At 44.8% G+C, this 21,438-nt stretch overlaps 1 protein-coding gene across 2 annotated transcripts in view; it reads right to left on the bottom strand.

Moving 5' to 3' along the window:
• Window positions 1-21,438, bottom strand: part of Pi4ka (phosphatidylinositol 4-kinase alpha) — a 129,270-nt gene that overhangs the window by 15,465 nt on the left and 92,367 nt on the right. For both annotated transcript variants that reach the window (XR_007834945.1, XM_051191067.1), the window contains exons 23-36: window positions 20,502-20,584; window positions 16,423-16,493; window positions 16,221-16,345; window positions 15,561-15,642; window positions 15,214-15,297; window positions 13,797-13,886; window positions 11,365-11,484; window positions 9,088-9,180; window positions 7,879-8,035; window positions 7,560-7,687; window positions 3,787-3,945; window positions 3,396-3,547; window positions 1,899-2,006; window positions 117-244 (exon numbers count right to left, since the gene is read on the bottom strand). Coding sequence is in view for 1 of the 2 variants with exons in the window: in XM_051191067.1 (XP_051047024.1) it covers window positions 117-244; window positions 1,899-2,006; window positions 3,396-3,547; window positions 3,787-3,945; window positions 7,560-7,687; window positions 7,879-8,035; window positions 9,088-9,180; window positions 11,365-11,484; window positions 13,797-13,886; window positions 15,214-15,297; window positions 15,561-15,642; window positions 16,221-16,345; window positions 16,423-16,493; window positions 20,502-20,584 (1,580 nt within the window). In the remaining variant the exon portion in view is untranslated. The remainder of the gene's footprint in view (window positions 1-116; window positions 245-1,898; window positions 2,007-3,395; window positions 3,548-3,786; window positions 3,946-7,559; window positions 7,688-7,878; window positions 8,036-9,087; window positions 9,181-11,364; window positions 11,485-13,796; window positions 13,887-15,213; window positions 15,298-15,560; window positions 15,643-16,220; window positions 16,346-16,422; window positions 16,494-20,501; window positions 20,585-21,438) is intronic.

Genomic DNA, 21,438 nt, shown 5'->3' with positions numbered 1-21,438 from the left:
CCTCACTGTTCTTGTCTGGCCTTTCTAGAACAACTCACAGAACACCCAGTCCCCCTGTGTACTCCTGTCTGCACTCCATATGCAGCAGCAGCTGTGCTACAGCCAGCAATGCTTACCTGGGGGAACAAGCTGGCTGGCAGTCAGATACTTCTTATCTGAAAACATGGCAGTCCAAAACTTAATCATTATGCTTATGTCTTCACGCAGCCTCTTTTCTCCTTGAGTAGGGAACTTTGGTGGACAACTGCAGACAATCATGAGAGGGAAAGAGACTGGAAAGCGTCACAAGACAATGACAGCTGATGTCAAAGTTCACTTACTCTCTTCTTTGGAGGGTAACCTGGAGCTAACTCATGGGAAGTATGACTGTCTTGATAACCCAGGCCTGTCTGCTCCGTCCCCCTACCCCATGTATGCTGTTCAGCTTTATCACTGAGGTGTCATTACACAGCTCAGACTGCCTTAACTCCATATGCGTGTGTGTGTGTATATATATCTATACATGTATATATATATTTCTCCCTATACATTGCAAGGAGGCCTTGATCATAACTTCCTGCCTTACAGCTTCTAGATCAATCAGACTGTAGTCCTGCACTACTGTACTTGGCTCATATTTACAGTTTCTGGTGAGTAGCATGCTGTGGCAGATGGTAATTTAGCTGTCTACATATAACCACACAGCCTATATTTGTAAAGACTCATGCGGCTGATATTTGTAGGATTTTTGTAACAGTCATTTACATTACCAGGAAAAGTAAGTATATACATTAATCTCCCTTTCTTTTATTTTTTTCTTGAGACAGGGTTTCTCTGTGTAGCCCTGGCTGTCCTACAATTTTCTCTGTAGACCAGGCTGGCCTCAAACTCACAGAGATCCACCTACCTTTGCCTCCCAAGTGCTGGGATTAAAGGTGGTGCTTCAGCTGCCACCTACCACCACCTGGCTTAAGTACATTATTATAGATTTTTATTCTTTGAAAATCTCAGGCATGTATGCCATGTTTCTTGATCACATGCACCCCTTCCTCTCTAATCATACCCCTTTAACACATCTCTTTCCCAGCATCAACTTTTTGCCTCCTTGTTTTTAGACAAGATCTCTCTATGTAGCCTTGGAACATGCTACGTAGATCAGGCTGGTCTAGAACTCAGAGATCCACCTAGGTGCTGGGAGTAAAGGTGTATACCACCACACCTAGCTCTCCCTTCCCTTTTCTATTACCCACTGAATTCAATTAGTGCTGTCTATACTTGTGTGGGTGTGGGTCAGTCATGGCTTTGTCTTTGATATAGTAGTCTTAATATATTATAGAAGCTGTTTTCAAATGCTCTTCCACATGCAGCTTCACACATGGCTGAACTACAGGTGTATGCTACTGTGTTTGGATGCTCTTAATTTTGACAAATAAAGATCAGATCAGAGTTAAGAGATTGTTGTATCACCTGAAATGGGTGGTGGGAACTGAACTTACAAACACTGGGAAAGAGCAAGTGCTCTTAACTCCTGAGCCATCTCTCCAGGCTTGCTCCCTGCTCCTGATTTTCTATCTTTTGTTTTGATAAAGTGAGTTTAGTTAGGGTTGGAGAAGCAGGGGTAAGATTCATTACAGCAACATGGGCAATTAATTAGTTACAGAATCACTAAAGAAAATATCTCTGTGTCTTCCAGGAACTATTAACTACCGGTAGAGTCTCAGGACCAGGGCTCTTTGAGCCCCTGCCCCAATCTCTTGAACAGACTGAACTCAAGAGACAATCTGCAGGCATTCCACTGGGCACCAGCACACGGCTGAGGATATTCCAGACTAATCATGCTTCCAGCATGAGCCAGGCAAGCTATGTTCTTAAGTTGCAGCTATGTCTGGGCATGTGTACAACACAGCTTGAGTTAATACCTGAAATAGTCAAAGGCTGTGGAGTAGATCTTCTCTCGAAGCACGTTTCGAATGGTTGCATTTGGAACCACATCAGCATGCAGGAGGGACAGCCCCAGGGTCAGCAATCTGGGAGAGAGCCACAAGGTTGAAGCACTAGCCAAGGACTGAGCCTCAAGCGGTATGGTCTAAGCAAACACCAGAGGCCCTGAGTACAGAGTCCAGAAACATTACCAAATTACCAGCTAGGGTATCATCATGTAGTTGTGTGCTCTCTCTCTCTCTCCCTCTCTCATATTCCAAGTAAGCCTTCAGTTCCCTTTTGGAGTGTGAAGATAAACCTGAATTTCTGATCCCCTTGCCTATTTCTTCTTAGGTGCTAGGATAACAGTGTTTTTTTTTTTTTTTTTTTTTTTTTTTTGTTTGCTTTTGGTTTTTTCAAGACAGGGTTTCTCTGAGTGCTGGGACCAACACCCAGCTTTGTTTGTTTGTTTGTTTTAAAGAAGCTGATGCACATCTTTAATCCCAGCATTCGGGAGGCAGAGGCAGGAGAGCTCTGTGAATTTGAGGCCAGTCTGGTCTACAGAGTGAGTTTCAGGACAGGCTCCAGAGCTACAGAGAAACCCTGTCCCGAAAAGTAAAAACCAAACCAAAATCTTTCTATGGATTGGCAAAGGTATTGTACAGTAAAGCCCGAAAGTTAAAATAATTAATTTAGTTAACTAAAAGTTTCCCTATTCTAAGATGAGCTCCTTAGTATAGCACTTGCGTAGCACAGTGAGGCCCCACACCACATAAAAACTGACACATTCTAGAGAAAAGCACTCTGAAGGAGAGTACTGGAAATGTAGCTCTAGCTCTGTAGAGCTCATACCTAACATACCTGATGCCAAGTTCCAGTCCTAGCATTACATAAAGTGGGTATAGAAAGACTCTTCTTTTGTTCCCGAGACAGGGCTTCTCTGTGTAACCCTGGCTGTCCTGGAACTCCCTTTGTAGACCAGGATGGCCTCGAACTCACAGAAACCTGTCTGTCTCTGCCTCCTGAGTGCTGAGATTAAAGGTGTGCACCAACATTGCCTGGCCATGGTCTGGAGTTCTAATGGGTGGTCAGTGGACATGAAGTCATGGTGTGTAGTTCTAATGAGTAGTCAATGGTGATGGGTCATGCATGGCCTGGAGTTCAGGGAAGAGGCAGACAGAGAGAATCTCTAATACTTGGGAAGATAAGCACACTGCTAGTAGCTATAGGCCCCATAGATGACAGCAGAGTCCATGTTCTAGTGAGAAAGACTGGACTAGGAGAGCAGGGGTTTGAGAGGATTTTAGCCAGCCAGAGGCTCATGGTCTCATGTTTTCTACATGTTCTTCCTGAGAACAGTGCCATAGGATTTACTCTCATTGCACAGAAGCATCACAGGACACACCTACCCACCCACACCATGATTCACATGTTACACACATGCCCTACATACCAGGAACAGGATACCCAGATGCCCCCAGAAAAAGAACCCTCACTTGAAACGTGGTCCGATGGCTGCCACATGCCTGTTCATGCTCCCCTTAGCTCCACCAATATTTAGGGACATGGAGCGCTGCAGCAGGCTTGAGAAGATCTCCACCTGGTCAGAGCTACAGTACTTGGCGATCTCAAACCGTTGTACCAGGAACTGGGTAAGGAGGTAAAAAAGCTGTGTGAGTTGGTGTGGGCCAGTCTCATCCCAGTGCTAGTTAGAGCAGCTAGTAAGAGGAGTTCTGGGTGATAGGAAAGCAGGCAGAACGGGGGGGGGGCGGTGTCTAGACAGCACCATTATCTTGGGTCAGGGCCCCTACACTGGCTCGTGCAGGTGTCCCTGTACAAAGGGGAGGCTGACTGGACAGAACACAGCAGGGCTTGGTAAGCACTTACATCGATCCAGATGTAGTGGGGTGTGACTTCAGGGGGACAAGGTCTTGGTTGACTTGCTTCTGATGCAGCCAGAGGGTCTGCTTCCTTTGTCTCAGCAGAAAACAGGCCAGACTTCTGCTCCACTGTCATGTGCCAGGCCCCTGCCATCTCCCGCATAAACTGCAAGTGAAAGGAAGTGTCAGCTTCTCCAGATAGCACAAGTGTGGCTGCTTGTTTTTGATTTACTTCCTAAAGCTCAATTGGCAGCTCATGCCTATGGTCCCAGCACTCAGGAGCCTGGGGCAGAAGGACTGTAATGAGTTCAGGTTTGGTCTAGCCTACAGAGTGAGTTTCAGGACAACTAGTGCTACACAATGAGGTGCCTTCTAAACAAAACAAAACAAAAATAAAACAATACTGGATAAAATTAGAGGCCTAGAAAAGAATGAGATGATATCATATAACCCCATGTCCCAGGGCAGCCATTTAAATGTTTGGTATGTCTCCTCCAGCCTTTCCTCTGACTGACTGTTACCCAACTCTTGGGCCCAGCAGGGCAGAGTGCACCCGTGATGTACCTAAGGCAGTGCAGGCCCTCCACAGGCTCTGTCCTGGTCAATCTTGGAAACAATTCTGAAAACTCTCTGTGTTAAGGAGGACAAGTACCATATGCAGGATTTCCAAGTCAAAAGGCATGTCTCCATCAGCTTATCAGATTTGAGAGTAACTTTGGGGTTCAAAGGAAGCAGGCTGCAACTACCGGGGGCTGAGTCACTCCCTTGGCCTAGCTATATTACTTGGAGGTAGGAGGTTGCCCAGGTAAAACAGAGCCTGGAAGAAGTGGGTGCTAAGTAGGGACTGTTCCCATCTGACCCTGGGGAAGCACCAGCAATGTGTGGGCTACACAAGGCACAAGTGAGGCAGATGCTCTGGCTCCCTTTCCAGTGCCATTTACCCTCTTGCAAGACATGGCTCACAGGTTGAGGACACTGCAGTAGAGTGCTTGCCTCCTCATACTTGCAAGGTCATGGATCCAATCCTAGCACCAACAAACACACACACACACACACACACACACACACACACACACTGTGGCTAGTCACTGTTGTGGAATATTTGTTTACACTGAAAAGTTGTATCTTTGCCTAAGGCGCCTTCTGACTGTTTTAATAAAGAGCTGAATGGCCAATAGCTAGGCAGGAAAGTATAGGTGAGACTTCTGGGGAGAGAAAGGACTTTGAGGAGAGGTAGGGATGTCAGCAAGACATATGGTACAGAGGAGTGGTAACCAAGCCACATGGCAGAATGTAGATTAACAGAAGCAGGTTAGAGGCTGGAGAGGTGGCTCAGCAGTTAAAAGCACTGGCAGCTCTTCTAGAGGACTGGGGTTCAATTCCCAGCAACCACACGGCAGCTCACAACTGTCTAATTCCAGTTCCAGGGGTTCCAACACCTTTATACAGATACACATGTAGGCAAACACCAATGCAAATAAATAAAAAAATCATTAAAAAAATAGAAGCAGGTTAATTTGAGTCACAAGAGCTAGTAGGGAAAAAGCCTAAGCTAAGGTCAAGCTTTCATAATAAATTATAAGTCTGTGTCATTATTTGCAGGCTGTTGTCCCAATGAGAAACTCTTAAGATGTCCTTGGAGAGTCTGGTCTACACAGAGATAAGGTAAGGATGGTATTGACCATAATGAGGTGTCCAAAACAGGAAGCAATTGAGCCTCTGGAGCCCAGGCTTTTTTGTGCTATTGGAAATTGAACCCAAGACCTTACATATGCCAGGCAAGTGCTCTTCTGCTGAGCTATATACCTAGAGCTTTTTCCCCCTCCAACTAAATTTTAAAAAATTATGTGTATGAGTGCTTTGCCTACATGTGTGTATGGGTACCATGTGCATGTGGGTACTGGGAACTGAACCCTGGTCCTCTGTAAGAACAGTCAGTGCTCTTAACTGCTGAGGCATCTCTCTAGCCCCCTTTCCAACTCTTGAGATAGGGTGTCAGTAAATTTGTCAGATGGGGCTTGAATTTTGGATCTTCCTGATTCAGCTTCTTGAACAGCTAGCTGGATTATGAACGTAAGCCATCAGGCCTAGGTGTAGCTGACCCTGACTTTGTCAGTTGGGGTACTCATCAGCTACCCTTGTAGCACTTGGTGGCAGGTGACTAGAATACACTTAAGACTGGCAGTGCTGGCAGTTTTGTAGGTGACACTGCCCTGGCAGGCAAAGGGACATTAGTGTATACATGCTGAGCCCCTTCCTTCCTTCCTTCCTTCCTTCCTTCCTTCCTTCCTTCCTTCCTTCCTCCCTCCCTCCCTCTCTCTCTCTCTCTCTCTTTTTTTTTTTTTTGAGAACTAAACTCTTTTCTCTGTATAGCCTGGGCTTGACTGGAACTCACAGGGATCCACCTGTCTTTGCCTCCCCAGTATTGGGATTAAAGGTGTGCACCACCATTTCCCTGCCTTTCTTTCTTTCTTTCTTTCTTTCTTTCTTTCTTTCTTTCTTTCTTTCTTTTCTTTTTTTTTTTTTAAAAAAAAAAAAAAAAAAAAAGACATGATTTTACTGTGTAGCTCTGGCTGGCCTGGAAATTGTTATGTAGACCAGGCTGGCCTTGACTCACAGAGATTCACCTGCCTCTGTCTCCCGACTGCTGGATCAAGGCTGTGCTCCACCACAGCCAGCCATGAAGCTTCCCTGAAGAACAGTTAGAATCTCTTTAAGGGCCCACAGCCTGGGACAGGTAGCACTGAGGTCTGCACTCCACCATGCTTGCCACTAAGGCTCCTTAGGCACTCAAATAAACCACCCTAAAGACAGACTGCAAGTTCAGACATTCAAGAGCACCTGAAATCCAAGATGCAATGTGAGGGTCGACAATAGTGGTCATGAGCACTGCTGTACCCTATGATGTTGAATCAGTCTGATTCTCTGCCTCTAGAATCTGTCTGAGGGGAGTGGCTCTACAAAACTGTGAAGGGGAAGCCTGACACAGCAGGGAAGAGACTCCTAGTCTCAAAACCGAGTAGGTACATTAAAAAGAATGTGTGGGGGTGGAGAAGGATGGAGTGGAAATGCTGGTAAGATGGAGAGATGCTCAGGGTTAGTAGCACTTGTTGCTACTGGAGAGTACCTGGGTTCTGTTCCATGTACCCATATGTTAGCTCCCAGCCTTCTCTAACTTCAATTTCAAGGGATTTGATGCCCTCTTCTGATCTCCTTGGGTACTAGGCATACATGAGAGGCACAGATATACATGCAGACAAAATAATTATACACATAAAATAAATAAGTTAATAAAAAATTGAATAAATCTTCAGGCTACATAAGATGTACATGATGCATACATGTATCTTGCATATGGGATCTGTATTCCATAAAATATATTTTATTATCTACATGCAAATATTCTGAAATCTAAAAAAGTCTAAAATCTGAAATAGCTTCTGTAACAAGCATTTCAGAAAAGGGACATGTATAATCTTGCCTGGAGGCTCCACAAAGTAGTAAATCTAGAAACACAGACCCAGGGTAAGGTAGCTGATCCCACACTTAGAAATTCAAGAAAGCAATTGCTCCCAGTCAGCTCGGGCATCAGTGGACATGTAACAGACAGCTTACTGGTCTCACTATGGAGACTGCTTTCCGTTCTGAGCCTTCCATATACATGCTCTATGAAACCACTCCATCATCACGCCTTTTACTACACACAACATTCCTTGGCCTTGGTGGCAGCCTCTCCATCTCTCATCTCCCCCATAGAGATAAGCTGGGCTCATCTCTTACCGGAACTTCCACTCCATTCTTGCCAGCCAGCAGCCACTCCCAGCAGGCCAGGGCAGTCTCCATGCCATGCTCATTGAACATCCGGAGTGGACCCCAACACAGATGATGGAGGAGCTGCGGGTCACAATCTAGAACCAAACACAAATTAGTCAAAGGCTTTGATTCTGGCTTTGCTAGGCTGATGTGAGAACCAGCACTAGCCTTTTCTTTACTGCTGGCTCATGAGAGATGAGACAGAGATTTCTATTAGCAGAACTCCAGCTCTTTCTTTGACCATTCACTTAGAAATGAACCGAGAACTCCATGTTCTGTGCATTACCTTTGCTGCTAATGAGCATTGCAGTCAGCTTGAACATGGCCTGTGTATAGTGATGAGGATTACTGTGGTCCAAAGCTGTAATCAGATCCTGGACCATCATTTTGTTCAGGTCAGAAATCTGGCCTGTGGCACCCGAGAACCGAATCATTCCATGTACCTGTGAAGGAGTATACTCATTAGCAGCCATTTGAGTAAGCCAGCCCTGGCTACCAGCTGACCAAGCTCACTGTGGCACTGCCCAGTGACTCACTGTCCCAACTACAGCTCATTTCAATGATGCTGTAATTGAGCATCTCTTCTAGAAATGTATGTTGTGTTTTCATCACCTCTGTTCCTTGAAGGTGGTGACATGGACCAGTCGGTCATGGTACACAGTGCTAAGCCTGGACAGGGCATGTGAACATAAGCTAGATAAATAAACTTTTTTTTAGAGTCAATGTGACTCAAACAACAAAACCAGCTGCACTATTTTTTCATACATATTTTTTTTCCCACCAGAAAGTGTTACTTTATCACTCATATACCTGGCTATACAGGAGACAGGACTTATTCCAAAAAATAAACATATGCCCTAAAGACAAACTTCCTGATGCCACAATAGCATTCAAAAGGCCATGTAATAAGCTCTCTCAGCAATTCTTGGCATGTGGTTAGCACATGCTGAGTACACTACAGGACTCTGCCAAGGCTTACTGGATAAGAACAGCCATTGAATTAAGCAAGAAGCAGAATATTCTGGGGAGTGAGCTAACTCTCAGAGAGCACTCTGATAAACCTTGTCTCTGCATCAGTGTTAGCCTCGTACAACTCTGATGTGAGTAGAGGCCCTCTGTGGAGCCAGCAGATGTGGTTATCTAATCTCAGGAGCCTCTGTTTCCTTACCTGTATGGCTAGAATATTGGTACATACATCTTAGCACATGTCCCGGAGAATGCATGACACCAGCACATTTTTGCTACCACTTAACAGAATGCCTTGGAATACCAGAGTGTGCCCACATGATACTATTTTCTTGCAGAGGTGCTAAGTAAGTGTCATAAATGCACCAGACTGTAACACTGATTTTGCTTGTTCCCAGGCTCCTCAAGTCACCTAAAATAAGTAAATCGTTATCATCCAGATCCCTCTTCATGTTCTACTGTGAAATAGTCACATGGCATCAAATCAAGATGCTCAGAACAGCCTCTGACATAAGAGCAACAGAAATACCTCGCCTGCATAGCGGTTACGCAAATTTAAGGATGCCATGAAGTTGGAGTAATCTTTCTTCACACAGGCTGGCCGTTCAGTTAGCTGAGTTGCCTACAGACAAGTATAGAGAATTATGTTAGATGGTGAAAACTCATCTTTTTATTATGTTTAACTTGGTAAACAAAGTCCAGGTAAGAAGTTGAGTTCTGAGGCAAAGATTATTCGGTTTTCAATGATGGCAAGCCAATGTAACAAAACGTTCCAGAGCACTGTTCTCCTGGCTGTCCTGGAACTCACAGAGATCCCCTGCCTCTGCCTCCCAAGTACTGGGATTAAAGGTGTCACCACCACCCTGCATAACCTATCAGTTTGTGAGGACAAAGATGAAGCTCTTTCCAGCAAGACAAATCCACTGCAAGCTGGCTGGCTATGCCTAGAAAAGAGCATTCAGCTTGTAAGTCCTGCCTTCTGCTCACGTGTGTTCTCCAAGTGCCACATGGAGAGCCCAAGACAGAGAGAATCTTGGGGACATGAGAAGGGGAGAGACAACCCTTACTCTGGGAACTGGTTGAAGTATTTACCAGCAACAGACCAAAGACTCCAGTGTAGTGTGCTGACAACTGCTTGAGGTTCTTCCCCATTTCTAGCCACGAACCTGCAAATTTCTCGAGTCCCACCGAATGACTCCTGGTTTAATTCTACTCAAGGCACCTTTGGAGAACCTCACATGTCTCACTTATCCAGTGAGAGAGAAAAGGAGAAAAGTTTCTTAGCAATCTTGAGATGTAATGGTGTGTGAGTCACCAGAATGCTAACCCTGTGGAACCGGTACCCACACTTGGATGTGTCTTGCTTTCTTTTGAGAGCCTCTCTTAGCCTATCATTTAATACCCAGGGCTACATAGTGGACTACTGTCTCAAACCAAACCAATTTTGGTACAATTTCTAAAGCTGCTTCAACTACACTGGTTAATCCTGAAACCCCTTTTAGCATTAAAGCCACAAATCCAGGCTTGGCCTAAGCTGAGGAACCTAAAACTCTAGGGAACCTCTCAGGCTGAGGAAGATGGCAACATAGAGCCATGTCTCTGACCCTAACTGCTGACAACCCTACTGTGCTGTGTTAGAGCAGGAAGGCTAATGACAGTGAGCTGTTCATGGCTCAACTGGCCACATCTGTATATTCAGTAATTTCAAGGTACAAGCCCCATGATCACAGAGTTCCAGGCCTTCCCCAGCACTGCCTCAGCCCCACATAGAAGCCAGAAGGTACTCAGGCCAGTGTAACGAGTTCTCCTTTCTTAGCTGGGAGAGGAAGACCCTCCTTTCTTGGGTACCTCACCTCTGTGCCTCCACATAGCACGTTCCACAGCCCATAGCACATCTGGCAATGTTCTGGGTTCATAGTGACTAAGTGTTGGGAGAGGGCTGGAGTAAAACAGCTACAATGCTGCAAGGCCAACATCACTAGGTGCAACTGTCCTTCTGATCCTGATTTAAATTTTGGGCCCAATTTAACTCTGAAACTACTGCTTTTGATTCTAAATTAATCTTTGTTTTGTTTTTTTGAGATAGGGTTTCTCTGTGTTTTTTGAGATTGGGTGTCCTGGAACTCACTTTGTAGACCAGGCTGGCCTGGAACTCACAGAGACCCTCCTGCCTCTGCCTCTGCCTCCCAAGAGCCAGGATTAAAGGCGAGTGCCATCATACAGCTGGGGCACATGTATGTATTTAAGTACCTGCAAGTCCAGCAAATGGTTCAGACACACAGTTTTCAAACAGTTTTCAACAGTCATGACCCCTCTAGGGTCCACATATCATTTATATTATGATTCATAATAGTAGCAAAATTACAGTTATGAAGTAGCAATGAAATAATTTTATGGCTGGGGTCACCACAGCATGAGAAACTGTATTAAAGGGTCACAGCATTAGGAAAGCTGAAACCACTGCTCCAGACAAACAATGACGATGGTGTAATGCTGTGTGTGTCTGAGAGGCCAGTTTCTTTCCTCTCAATAGACACTAGAAAGTCAGATTTCCACAATGCACCACGTTTAACTTCAAAATCATATATATTTCAAAACTTAAGCACAATAGGGAAATGTTTGTGTGGCTGACCACCTCTTTTGAACCCTCATCAAATTCCCATCTGTCAACAAATATCCTACAAATGTGTGGGATATAAGTGCCAAAGCGTCTTTGAGAAAAATCAATACGTAGCCTGAGTCCTTCACCCTATAATATTCTCTCCCAGATTAGGGGCTCACTGTTCCATAGGATGTTTGCACATACTCCAAGAGTTGTGTTCTGCTTGTTGTAGCCAGCAAAGTGAAGGATGCTCTCAGTAGCCATGGCCAATCCTGTGTGCTGGGACAGTCCTGACACCCAGTTCTGGTGTTTGTTCAGATATTCCTGAAATGGAGAAAACAAGCCACTTCATGTAACAGAAAGTAAAACTCGCAAAGTATAAAACAGCAGGTTAGACTCCAGGTTTCAGTGCCCACTCTGCCCTGGCCTGCCAGTGGTGGGACCTGACTGAGGGTGAGGCCCCGATCTCTGAGTAGTGATCACACAGTTGGTAGGGTATGTTGTGATCTACATGAGGACCATTCTTGACTGAAAATCTGATATCTGCCAAGTGCTCTGTCAGCTTCTGGAGAACAAGCTGTATAGCCTCAGGTCTGCTGTGAACATGTAAGCCATGTGGAGGCCATGTGCAGGTACTCTGCTACTGAGCGGTGTGTAATGACACTGGAGTCCCAGGACAAGTACGGGAGCATGTGTGCTGGCAAGCAGAAGGGCACTGGAGCAAAGGCATCCATGGCAGAGCAAGAGCAAAAGGGAAGGTTTTGACTCTTTGGAACAGCATGGCCTCATCACCACAGGAGCAGGAACAAAAAGAACACACACAGTATTACAACTGTGTTAGGATTTTTGTAGCTGGGGAATCCATCTGGACCAGACTCTATGGCGATGGGTACTGAGTAATGGTTAAGTTAAAGACAAAATCAGACTTGCTACTAAGACGGGACCACTGTGGTAGGCACTGAGGGAAGACTTGAGATGGCTGAGGCTGAGGACATAGGGACAGGCAGTAAAGCTGGCCAATGAACACTGCATGAAGTCAGGGACTCAGAAGGGATAGGTTGCTGGGGAAAGCAGAAGAGAAGGCCAGGTTACAGTATGCCTGGTAAAAATATTATGGTACTTCCAAGCTTTGTTACAGTCTATTTTCTTCTTAAGGCTAAGTTTGCCAGAAACAGTGCTAGGGTGGGTCTAGGAAGAGCTAGCAGTGAGTGCATGTTTGTTTCTTTAACCCTTTAGGCACTAAAGGACCCCTTGCTTTCTTTAGTAGCTATGGCTCTTTTCCTCCACATGATATGAAGGAAACCCAGTTTGAAGAATTCCAGGGGACAAATCTTAAGACTGTAGGGTGTCAGGCAGCTTGGCTATCCTTTTTTGTGTGACTCTATCCTCTGCTGGGTCCAGATAATCTCTTTTCAGTATTAATTCTTCTGGTTCAACCCCTCTGTAGAAGGAGAGATCTCACAGTAATCCTAGGCACAAACCATGGGTTCTTACTTGATGTATTGTCAAACAGCCTCCAAGTCTCTCAGAGCCAGCTGCTTTACCCTTCTTGGGTTTCAGCAAGAGGAACATTTTTTAAAACAGCTTCCCTTGGTATACACCTTTAATCCAGTGCTCTGGGTGCAGAAGTAGGCAGATCTCTGTGAGTTTGAGGACAGCCTGGTCTACAGTGCAAGTTCCCTGGCCCTATCCAGGCTCTGCACTGTGGCACATATAACCAACCATGCCTGGGTTGTACTGCTGCTGGCTTGTGGCACTGTCCCTGCCTCCCATATCACCCCAACTCACTTGTAAGCGGTCACAAGTCTTCCCACACCCTTAACACCTTACCTAGTGTCAATACCCTGGCTTCTCCCTCCCCAGGTCCTGGGCAACTTGTCCCTGTTCCTGCTCCTGACTCCTTTCCTTCTCCTCCCCTGGTTGTTTCTCCTTAGTACCTGCCTGACACTCTGCATCAACCCTCTCCTGGGCCTGGGCCTTTTCCTTAGGGAAACTTTACTTGTCTTGGGGCCTCTCTAATCCTTGGGTTCTCTCCCAGCCCCAGGACTGCTCTTCTCCGGGCTACCTTCTTACGCCAGGGATCTATCTTTGCTATGTTCCTTGTTGATATCCTGGCAATATGCTGACAGCTCAAAGGTTGCACGGATGAGTTGTGGCTGCATAGGGACTCTGTACACAGAAATCATGCGGAGCTGGGGACATGTGGAACTGGGTCAATAGCACCTCCATGACTCCAGTATCATCAGCCCCAACTGCTGAGCCTTGTTCTAAACTGTTCCCTTTCCCCTTTTTAAGCAAGTGCCTCCAGCCTGTTCTTTCTCTTTTCATTTCTGCTTCTGATTGGTTAACACCTACCCCTCCCTTTGCTCCTTTTCCCAGTAAAATCCAAGTTGATTTGTTGAGTTTGGTGGATCATGTTTCATCCCTGAAGCTGCAGCAAAGAACACCACGTAGTGCAGTGCTCAGATCCAAGCCCACTAACTTGACAATTATACTCACCCCACAAGGTATATCCAACAGAATGAATGGTCCCTGAGCACACACTATTCTCAGACTTAGATTGATGTTCCTGGTCTCTGTTTATTCACATTGGTGTTTTTATATTTTGACTACCGTTTGATATTTGGAGAAAATACCTGTAGGTGGGACTTGGTGACGGTGGGTGCCCACTTCATGGCTTCTTGCAGGATCATCCCACAGCGTGCAGCAAAGTCCTTTACAATGCTCTGGAAGTTGAACAACCTGAAGTCAGCCTATCTATGTTGTTGTGACTGTCACGGGCTGACCAGAGTCCTCTCGAAGTCTTATGTTGAAGCCCTGATCCTCAGAAACTCAGAATGAGACTGCACTTGGAGACAGGCTTTGAAAGAGGTGATTATATTAAAAGACCATTGGGGTGAGCCCAAACCCAGTGCAACTAGTACACTTATGCATAGAAGAAATGTGGAACTATGAGGGATACACCCATAAAGGGAGGATCACATGGGAACACAGGGAGAAGGTGGCCACCTGCACTCCAAGGAGAGTGACCTCAGAACACTCTCCTGTCAACATTTCATTCTTAGACTTTCTTTCTTTCTTTTTTTTTTTTTTTTTTTTGGTTTTGTTTTGTTTTGTTGTTTTGTTTTTTTTTTTTTTTTTTTTTTGAGACAGGGTTTCTCTGAAGCTTTGGACCCTGTCCTGGAACTAGCTCTGTAGACCAGGCTGGCCTTGAACTCACAGAGATCTGCCTGCCTCTGCTTCCCAAGTGCTGGGATTAAAGGCATGCGCCACCAATGCTCAGCTGTGAGCTCATAACTGTGAGGAAATACATCTCTTTCTTTAAGCCATGCAATGTATGGTCTGTAGTTCTTGCATAAGGCTGTGTGGCAGAGCTACAACATACACAGTGTATACTAGGGCCATTGTGTAACATGTCCCAAGCCAGTGAGAAAAGGGGAAGACATGTTCTAGGTGGGAAAAAAAATCCTCACAGGTGCCACATCACTATGTCCAGATTCTCACTACTGTAGCTTATCCATTTGGGGAGGCCCAAGATAGGATACAACTCTGCCCTAGGCTGGAGGAATCCTAAGCCTGGCCCCAATCTAGTCCTCTGCAGCAGGGGCTCCAAGTCAGACTCTGGGGGAGAGGATCATCTTCTGGGACATCTTCCTCATCCAAGGATATTTATTTTACCCATTTGCCAAGGGTAGGGCAAAGCTAGAGCCTGTCATTCTATTTTATAGTGAAAAACGTGGCATGTCTCAGAGGACTGTGCTCTGGAACTCATGCTTGCTCAATGCATTTCTGAGGAGCTGGTAGCTGATTCATAGCTGGAAATGCCTTTGGCAGCTAAAACAGAAATGAATATTGCGGTCTGGATGGCCATGTGGGAAGCACAGGTCTGGGACACAGACAGGTTTGGGAATTCAGGCACTTTTCCTGCAGTGGGACAATGCCAAAAACCATCATAGTGTTAAGTGCTGGGGACTTGAGGATGTAAGGTATGTTGAACACCTGTCTTAACATCCCCAGGGAAGCCTTCATTCTAGAGGACTAAGTAGGACTTACCTCTCGGGCTTCATATGTGTCAGGGACCGTGATCCGATATGGGGCATCAGGAATGTCATAGTAAGGCTGGTCCTTGTGAATATCCTGGAAATATACAGACCCCTAAGCCACTGAGGCTGCTTCTGCCAAGAATGTGACACAGGCAACAGTGTGTCTGCTGACCATATGCCCTATATGGACTCCAAACTTGCTGCAGCCTAGTGTGCGACATCAGGGAACAGTTTTGTACCCACTCCACTGACCACTTGTAGCATAAGTGAGGCTCAGGGGTATCACTGGAGGAGCATCAGGACAACACACAGTGGCCAGCTCATGTGTCAGTAGAGCCAAGTCACTGGAACACTCACAGCACTTAGTGATAGTGACAGGGTTTGCAGGATGTCCAGCATGGTCTTCAGCACAGTTCCACTCCAGAGCAAGTGTGGAAACCTACAGCAAGAAAAGGTCCTCAGGGCTAAGGAGATGAACTTTCTAGGAATGGACACTGTCTACCTCTGTACCTCCCCTGCACCGGTATGAGCCACAAGACATGGCATGCATCCACCTTAGGTTTTCCAAAGTGAGGTGTATGGAGCCTGGTCTGTGGCAGGCCCCAGAACCCCTGGATGTTCTTAGGAAGCCAAAGACAGGCTGTATGTATATAAATTTAGCATTCACACCTCAGAGGCAATGCCAGCTTACCTGTAACGGTCTCAGTACACTGTCGTGTTCTAGCACTGCTTTTGTGTCAGCACAAGCACTGGGAAGCCTACAGGATCCCTATTCTACTTGGGACTTCTAGCTAGATCCTGGATTAGGAGATGGTAAATTCAGTACATCAATGGCTCAGAATGAGCATGTTTCTAGGCCAAAATGCAGGTTGTAATGTAACAAACTCACTGACATCCTTGGGGAGGCTACATCAGTCTTGACTTTGTTATTTTCTGGGCTGATGATGTACCAATGGTTTCTCTGTGCTCTAAACTACTAACATTTCTATACAAAGCCTTAGAGGAATACAAACTCACTTATCCACCAGACCAGACAGGTATTTGTCAGCCACTCTCCTTATCCTCTTGTGAATGTGGTTGAAGTTCACCAGCAGAAACTGGGCATGCCGCTCCAGCTCTTCTTCATTCTCTTTGGTCTTAGCCTAGAATGAGAAGACAGGTACCATAGGGCTTTCCTGTGCCTCCAGCAGGCACACACTGGCCCTCTGGTGAGGCTTACTTTATCTGCCATCATGTTCAAGAAGGCATCAAACACTTTGTCAGCAACAGCAATGACACACTGCATCATCCCTGAAACGAGACAGTGATTCCCAGGGATTAGTATAGTCATAAAAACTGCTAACAGGCGCAAACTCACAGAAGTGCAGAGTGGTATGCAGTTCTTCTGTACCTTCCTTGGCTTACGGGATACTAACATCTGCCGTAATTACCCTGCACCTGTCAAAATTTGGAACAGACACTGGTGCAACATTATCCCCTGAACTTCAGCATGCACATGGGTTTTCTGAATTCTCCCACTCATGTCCCTCCTGTTCCTGGGGCTAATCCTGGACACCACACAGAATTTTCTCACATCTCTTGGTCTCTTATAATATGTTGATACCTCAATCTATTTCATGACCTTGGTATATTAACGGCACAGGAAATTTACAGACACAGGTATAGAGGTCCCTCAATTTGCTCTCTGACACCTGTTCATTAGGATAGGATTTGGGAGACTTAGAGGGAAAACTAGAGGTGATAAGCTTTTTTTTTTTGTTTTTTTGTTTTTTTGTTTTTTCCCCCCCCCCTCTGGGTTTTCTTTCTTCTTAAAATTTATTTTTACTTAATGTGCATCGGTGTTTTGCCTGTATGTTTGCCTGATCTTGGAATTACAGACAGTTGTTAGCTGCCATGTGGGTGCTGGGAATTGAACCTGGGTCCTTTGGAAGAATAGTCAGTGCTTTTAACCACCGAGTCATCTCTTTAGCCCCTTTTCTGGGTTTCTTGAGACATGGTTTGACTGGCTTGCTACTTATTATGTAGTCTAGGCTAGACCTGAATTCACGGCCATACTCTTGCCTTAGACATTTGGGTGCTGGGGTTATTATAGGTGTGTAACCTGGCTATGTGCTTTTCTCATCTCATCCTATCAGGGGACTATGATACCTATAGCTCTTATCATTTCTGAAGTGAACTGTCATCACATGATCTGCGTGACTAACTTTTCCCTTTCCATATTTATAAAACTTACACTCTGAGCTGAGGAACTAAGTGATACTCTGGAAGGGTATAGGTGAGTGAGTTAAAGCCACCACCACAGGTAACATATTTTGGGGGCAAAAACTTGCAATTATGTAGCTGTCTAATTTCTCTTTGAAATTTTGCTAGTTTTAGCCTCTTCAATGGATTCTGCTATGGTAAGTACTGTGGCTGCCCATGGGAATTTTCTACTTTTATGAACTGGAATTCTTTAAGGAGTTGTCCTCTCTTTACCTATTGTGTATTTATTTCAACATTAGTATGGACTCATTAAAATAGTATGTACATTAAAATATATATTAAGATAATAGACATGAAACACAAGCTGAAGATGCACCTGTGGTAGAGCATGGCCTAGTGTGTGTGAGGCTTGGGCTTGATCCTCAGCACCACTAAAAAAGTCAAAATCTGAAATGCTCCAAAATTGGAAACAAAAACATTGTTTTTGTAAAAATGATTTACTTATATGTGTGTGTCTCTGTGTGTTTATTGCACATGGATGTACAAGTGTGCATTTATTGCAGGTGCATGTACGGGTGTCCACAGAGGCCAGAGGGTCACTGGGCTCCTTGGAGTGCTCTTACAGGGATGTGACATGGGTGCTGGGGTCTGAACTCCAGTGCTTTGATAGAGCAGTATGTTCTCCTAACTGTTGAGCCATCACTCTAGTCCCCAAATTGAAAGTCTTTTAAGGGCAGACATGATGTTCAAAGACTTTCAGGTATTAGAGCCAGTCATGCAAACTCTACTGTAATATTACTTAAATGGTAAAGATAGGGTCACAAAGAAAACAAGATCAAGCCAGGTGTGGTGGCACATGACTTTAATCCCAGCACTCAGTAGAAAGAAAAAGTTGGATCCCTGAGTTCAAGGATAGCATGGTCTACAGAGCATGTTCCAGGACAGCCAGGGATACACAGAGAATCCTGACTCAAAAAACAAAACACAAAAACAAACCAACAATCAAAAGAAAAACAAAAAAAAAAAAAAAGAAAGAAAACAAAACCCAATCCAAATAATGCATATTGTGCGTCTACATACACACAGTCAAACACTTACACTGGAAATGGTGTATTTACATAGTGCTTACAGTGTAGGGGTAATCTGAGTAATACAGACATGATTTAAATGTGGCTTCTATGAAAACCCTATGCCTTTTATAAAAGAGACAATAGCACAATACCTCCAAAAGGAGTCTCCCTATTTTTGTTTTACATTTTATATTAAACTTCACTGTTTCTAGAGCATCATTATGATTAATACTTTCCATAATGTAAACTCACTTCTATTAAGCAGTTCCATAACTGGCCACCTGATGAGCTCTGGCTCTCTTTAGTGAAGACAGTATTAGAAATCAATGCCTGGATTCAGGTACACTTTCCAATAGATTGTGTACTGATGAGCTCTGGCTCTCTTTAGTGAAGACAGTATTAGAAATCAATGCCTGGATTCAGGTACACTTTCCAATAGATTGTGTACTCCTAGTTGGGGTCCTTGCAGCAGTGGCAAAATCAGAAGGATGTATGTTTTAGATTAAACTAAAAATTTCTTTTTGTGGTTCTGGGAATTGAATCTAGAGTCCCCATACATGCCCTCTACCATTGAGTTATATTCCCATCACCTCCCTTCATATATGTGTCATGTATGCTTGTATGTACACTTGTGTGGGGCACACTGACACCAGAGGAGGACTGAGTATTTTTCTACCACTGTTTACCTGAGTTTTTAGACAGGTTCTCTCATTAATCCTGAAGCTTGTCTTTTGGTTAGGTTGGCTAGCCAATGAGCTTCAGGAATCCAGGTGTCTTGGCCCCACACCACTGAGGTTACAGGCACACATAGTCATTTTTAGCTTTTTTTACATGAGTGCTGGGAATTTGAGTTCAGATCCTATTGACAAGCACTCTTGCCTACTAAGACATTTCCCAGTTCTCTTTTTGCTTGAGAGTTCCTATGTTATTCAGGGTTGCCTTAAATTTGCATTTCTCCTGCTTCAGCCTCCCGAGGATCCTGGATAGCTACCCCAGTCCTGACAGCTTCTCAAGTATCCTGCCTTACCCCCGAACTCCTTATGTACTGAGAATGACCTTGAACCTGATCCTCCTGTCTCTACAACCAAGTGCTGGGAAACAGTGTACACTAGTATATGAGGTATGTGGATCTGGGAACTGAACACAGGTCTTTATGCCAACTAGGCAAACACTTTATCAAATGAACTACATACTAGGCCACCCTGGAGTATTTAAAAAAAAAAAAATAGTATTTAGGGTGGGGCTGGAGAGTTGGCTCAGTGGTTAAGAGCACTGGCTGCTCTTTCAGAGGACCAGGGTTTAATTCCCAGCACCCACATGGTAGCTGACAACTGTCTGTAACTTCAATTCCAGGGGATTTGACACCTTCACACAAACATACAGGCAAAACACCAATACACGTAAAATAATTAAAAAAAAAAAAAAAAAAAAGGCCAGTGGTAGCGGTGGTGCACACCTTTAATACCAGCCTTTGTGAAGCAGGTGGATCTCTGAATTCCATGATAGCCAGGGTTATATAGAGAAACCCTGTCTTGAAAACCAAAAATAAGTAAATAAAAAAAGTCTTTCACATTTATTATTTACTTTGTGTGCCTATGTGCACTTGTATTTCACAGCGAATGGACTGTGGGGTCAGAAGACAACTTATGGAGCCAATCCTCCCCTCCACCCTGCAGGTCCCAGAGATGGAACTTGTGCTGTCAGTCTTGGCAGCATGTGCTCTTCTATTGTTTGGTTTTTTTGAGACAGGGTTTCTCTGGCTGTCCTAGAACTCACTCTGTAGACCAGGCTGGCCTTGAATTCACAGAGATCCACCTGCCTCTGCCTTCTGAGTGCTGGGATTAAAGGCATGTGTGCCACCACCCACACAACCCCCCTTGCAGTATTTCTTAAGGTTTTATATTTTATGAAGATGTTTCCAATGGAGAATATAACTTTATAAAACTATTTTCTCTACGTGACTAGAACATATGAAACATTCTTTTTCCTAGTCAATTATCATTAAGTACCATGACAATAAGCTTACCAGATTTGTCCTTCTGAATAGCTTTATCCTCAAAGTAGCAGAACATTACCTGGAAGCGATCAGGGTCTGTGGAACGCAGCACCCTAACAAGAAGAACAGCTTTGAATACAGTTTGCAAACCCGAACCCTCTCACCAGAGACCTGGCACTGGTTTGGCTTAAATGATGGCATCTCTACCATTTATAGGAGTGCTACTCACCTGAACTTTCTACAGTGTGACCTATACCATCTAGTACCACATTCCTGTTTTCAATGCAGCAATCATACCACTAGTGACACATCTTGAGGTCACATGAACCAAGACCCTTTATAAGTGCTGGCAGCATTACTCCAGACAGAGCTAATCTGCATTTCTCATCAACAGGAGGTACACCTATTTAATCACACATCATCATTGCCAAAAGCAGAGGGCCACTTCACACACCACAGCAGGACCAGGTCAGCACAACTGCACCAACAGGTTTCTTAAGGCTGTGTGTGTACATGTGTGCCTATGCAGAGGACACTGAAAGGGGAAGTGAGAAAATGTGCATGGGTGTCTCTCAACAGTAGGGATGAGGAAATTGCAACTAAGGAAGTAAGACCTGAATTTTCTTCTCAAAGACTGGGTCTCACTATGTAGCCCTGGCTTTCCCAGAGATTACATAGATCAGGCTCGCCTTGGACTCACAGAGATCCAAATACTTCTGCCTCCTGAGTGCTGGGATTAAAGTTATGTACCACCACTGTGCCTAGACTGAGACTGGCATTCTTTTTTTTTTTTTTTTTAGACAGGGTTTCTCTGTATTGCTTTGGAGCCTGTCCTGAAACTAGCTCTGTACACCAGGCTGACTTTGAACTCACAGAGATCCGCCTGCCTCTGCCTCCCAAGTGCTGGGACTAAAGGTGTGTGCCTCCAACGCCCGGCTTGAGACTGGCATTTTTTACTTGTTTACCT

The sequence above is a fragment of the Phodopus roborovskii genome, unplaced genomic scaffold (assembly GCF_943737965.1).
Source record: "Phodopus roborovskii unplaced genomic scaffold, PHOROB, whole genome shotgun sequence".
Lineage (NCBI taxonomy): Eukaryota > Metazoa > Chordata > Mammalia > Rodentia > Cricetidae > Phodopus > Phodopus roborovskii.
This window is presented reverse-complemented; position numbering and strand designations above follow the sequence as displayed.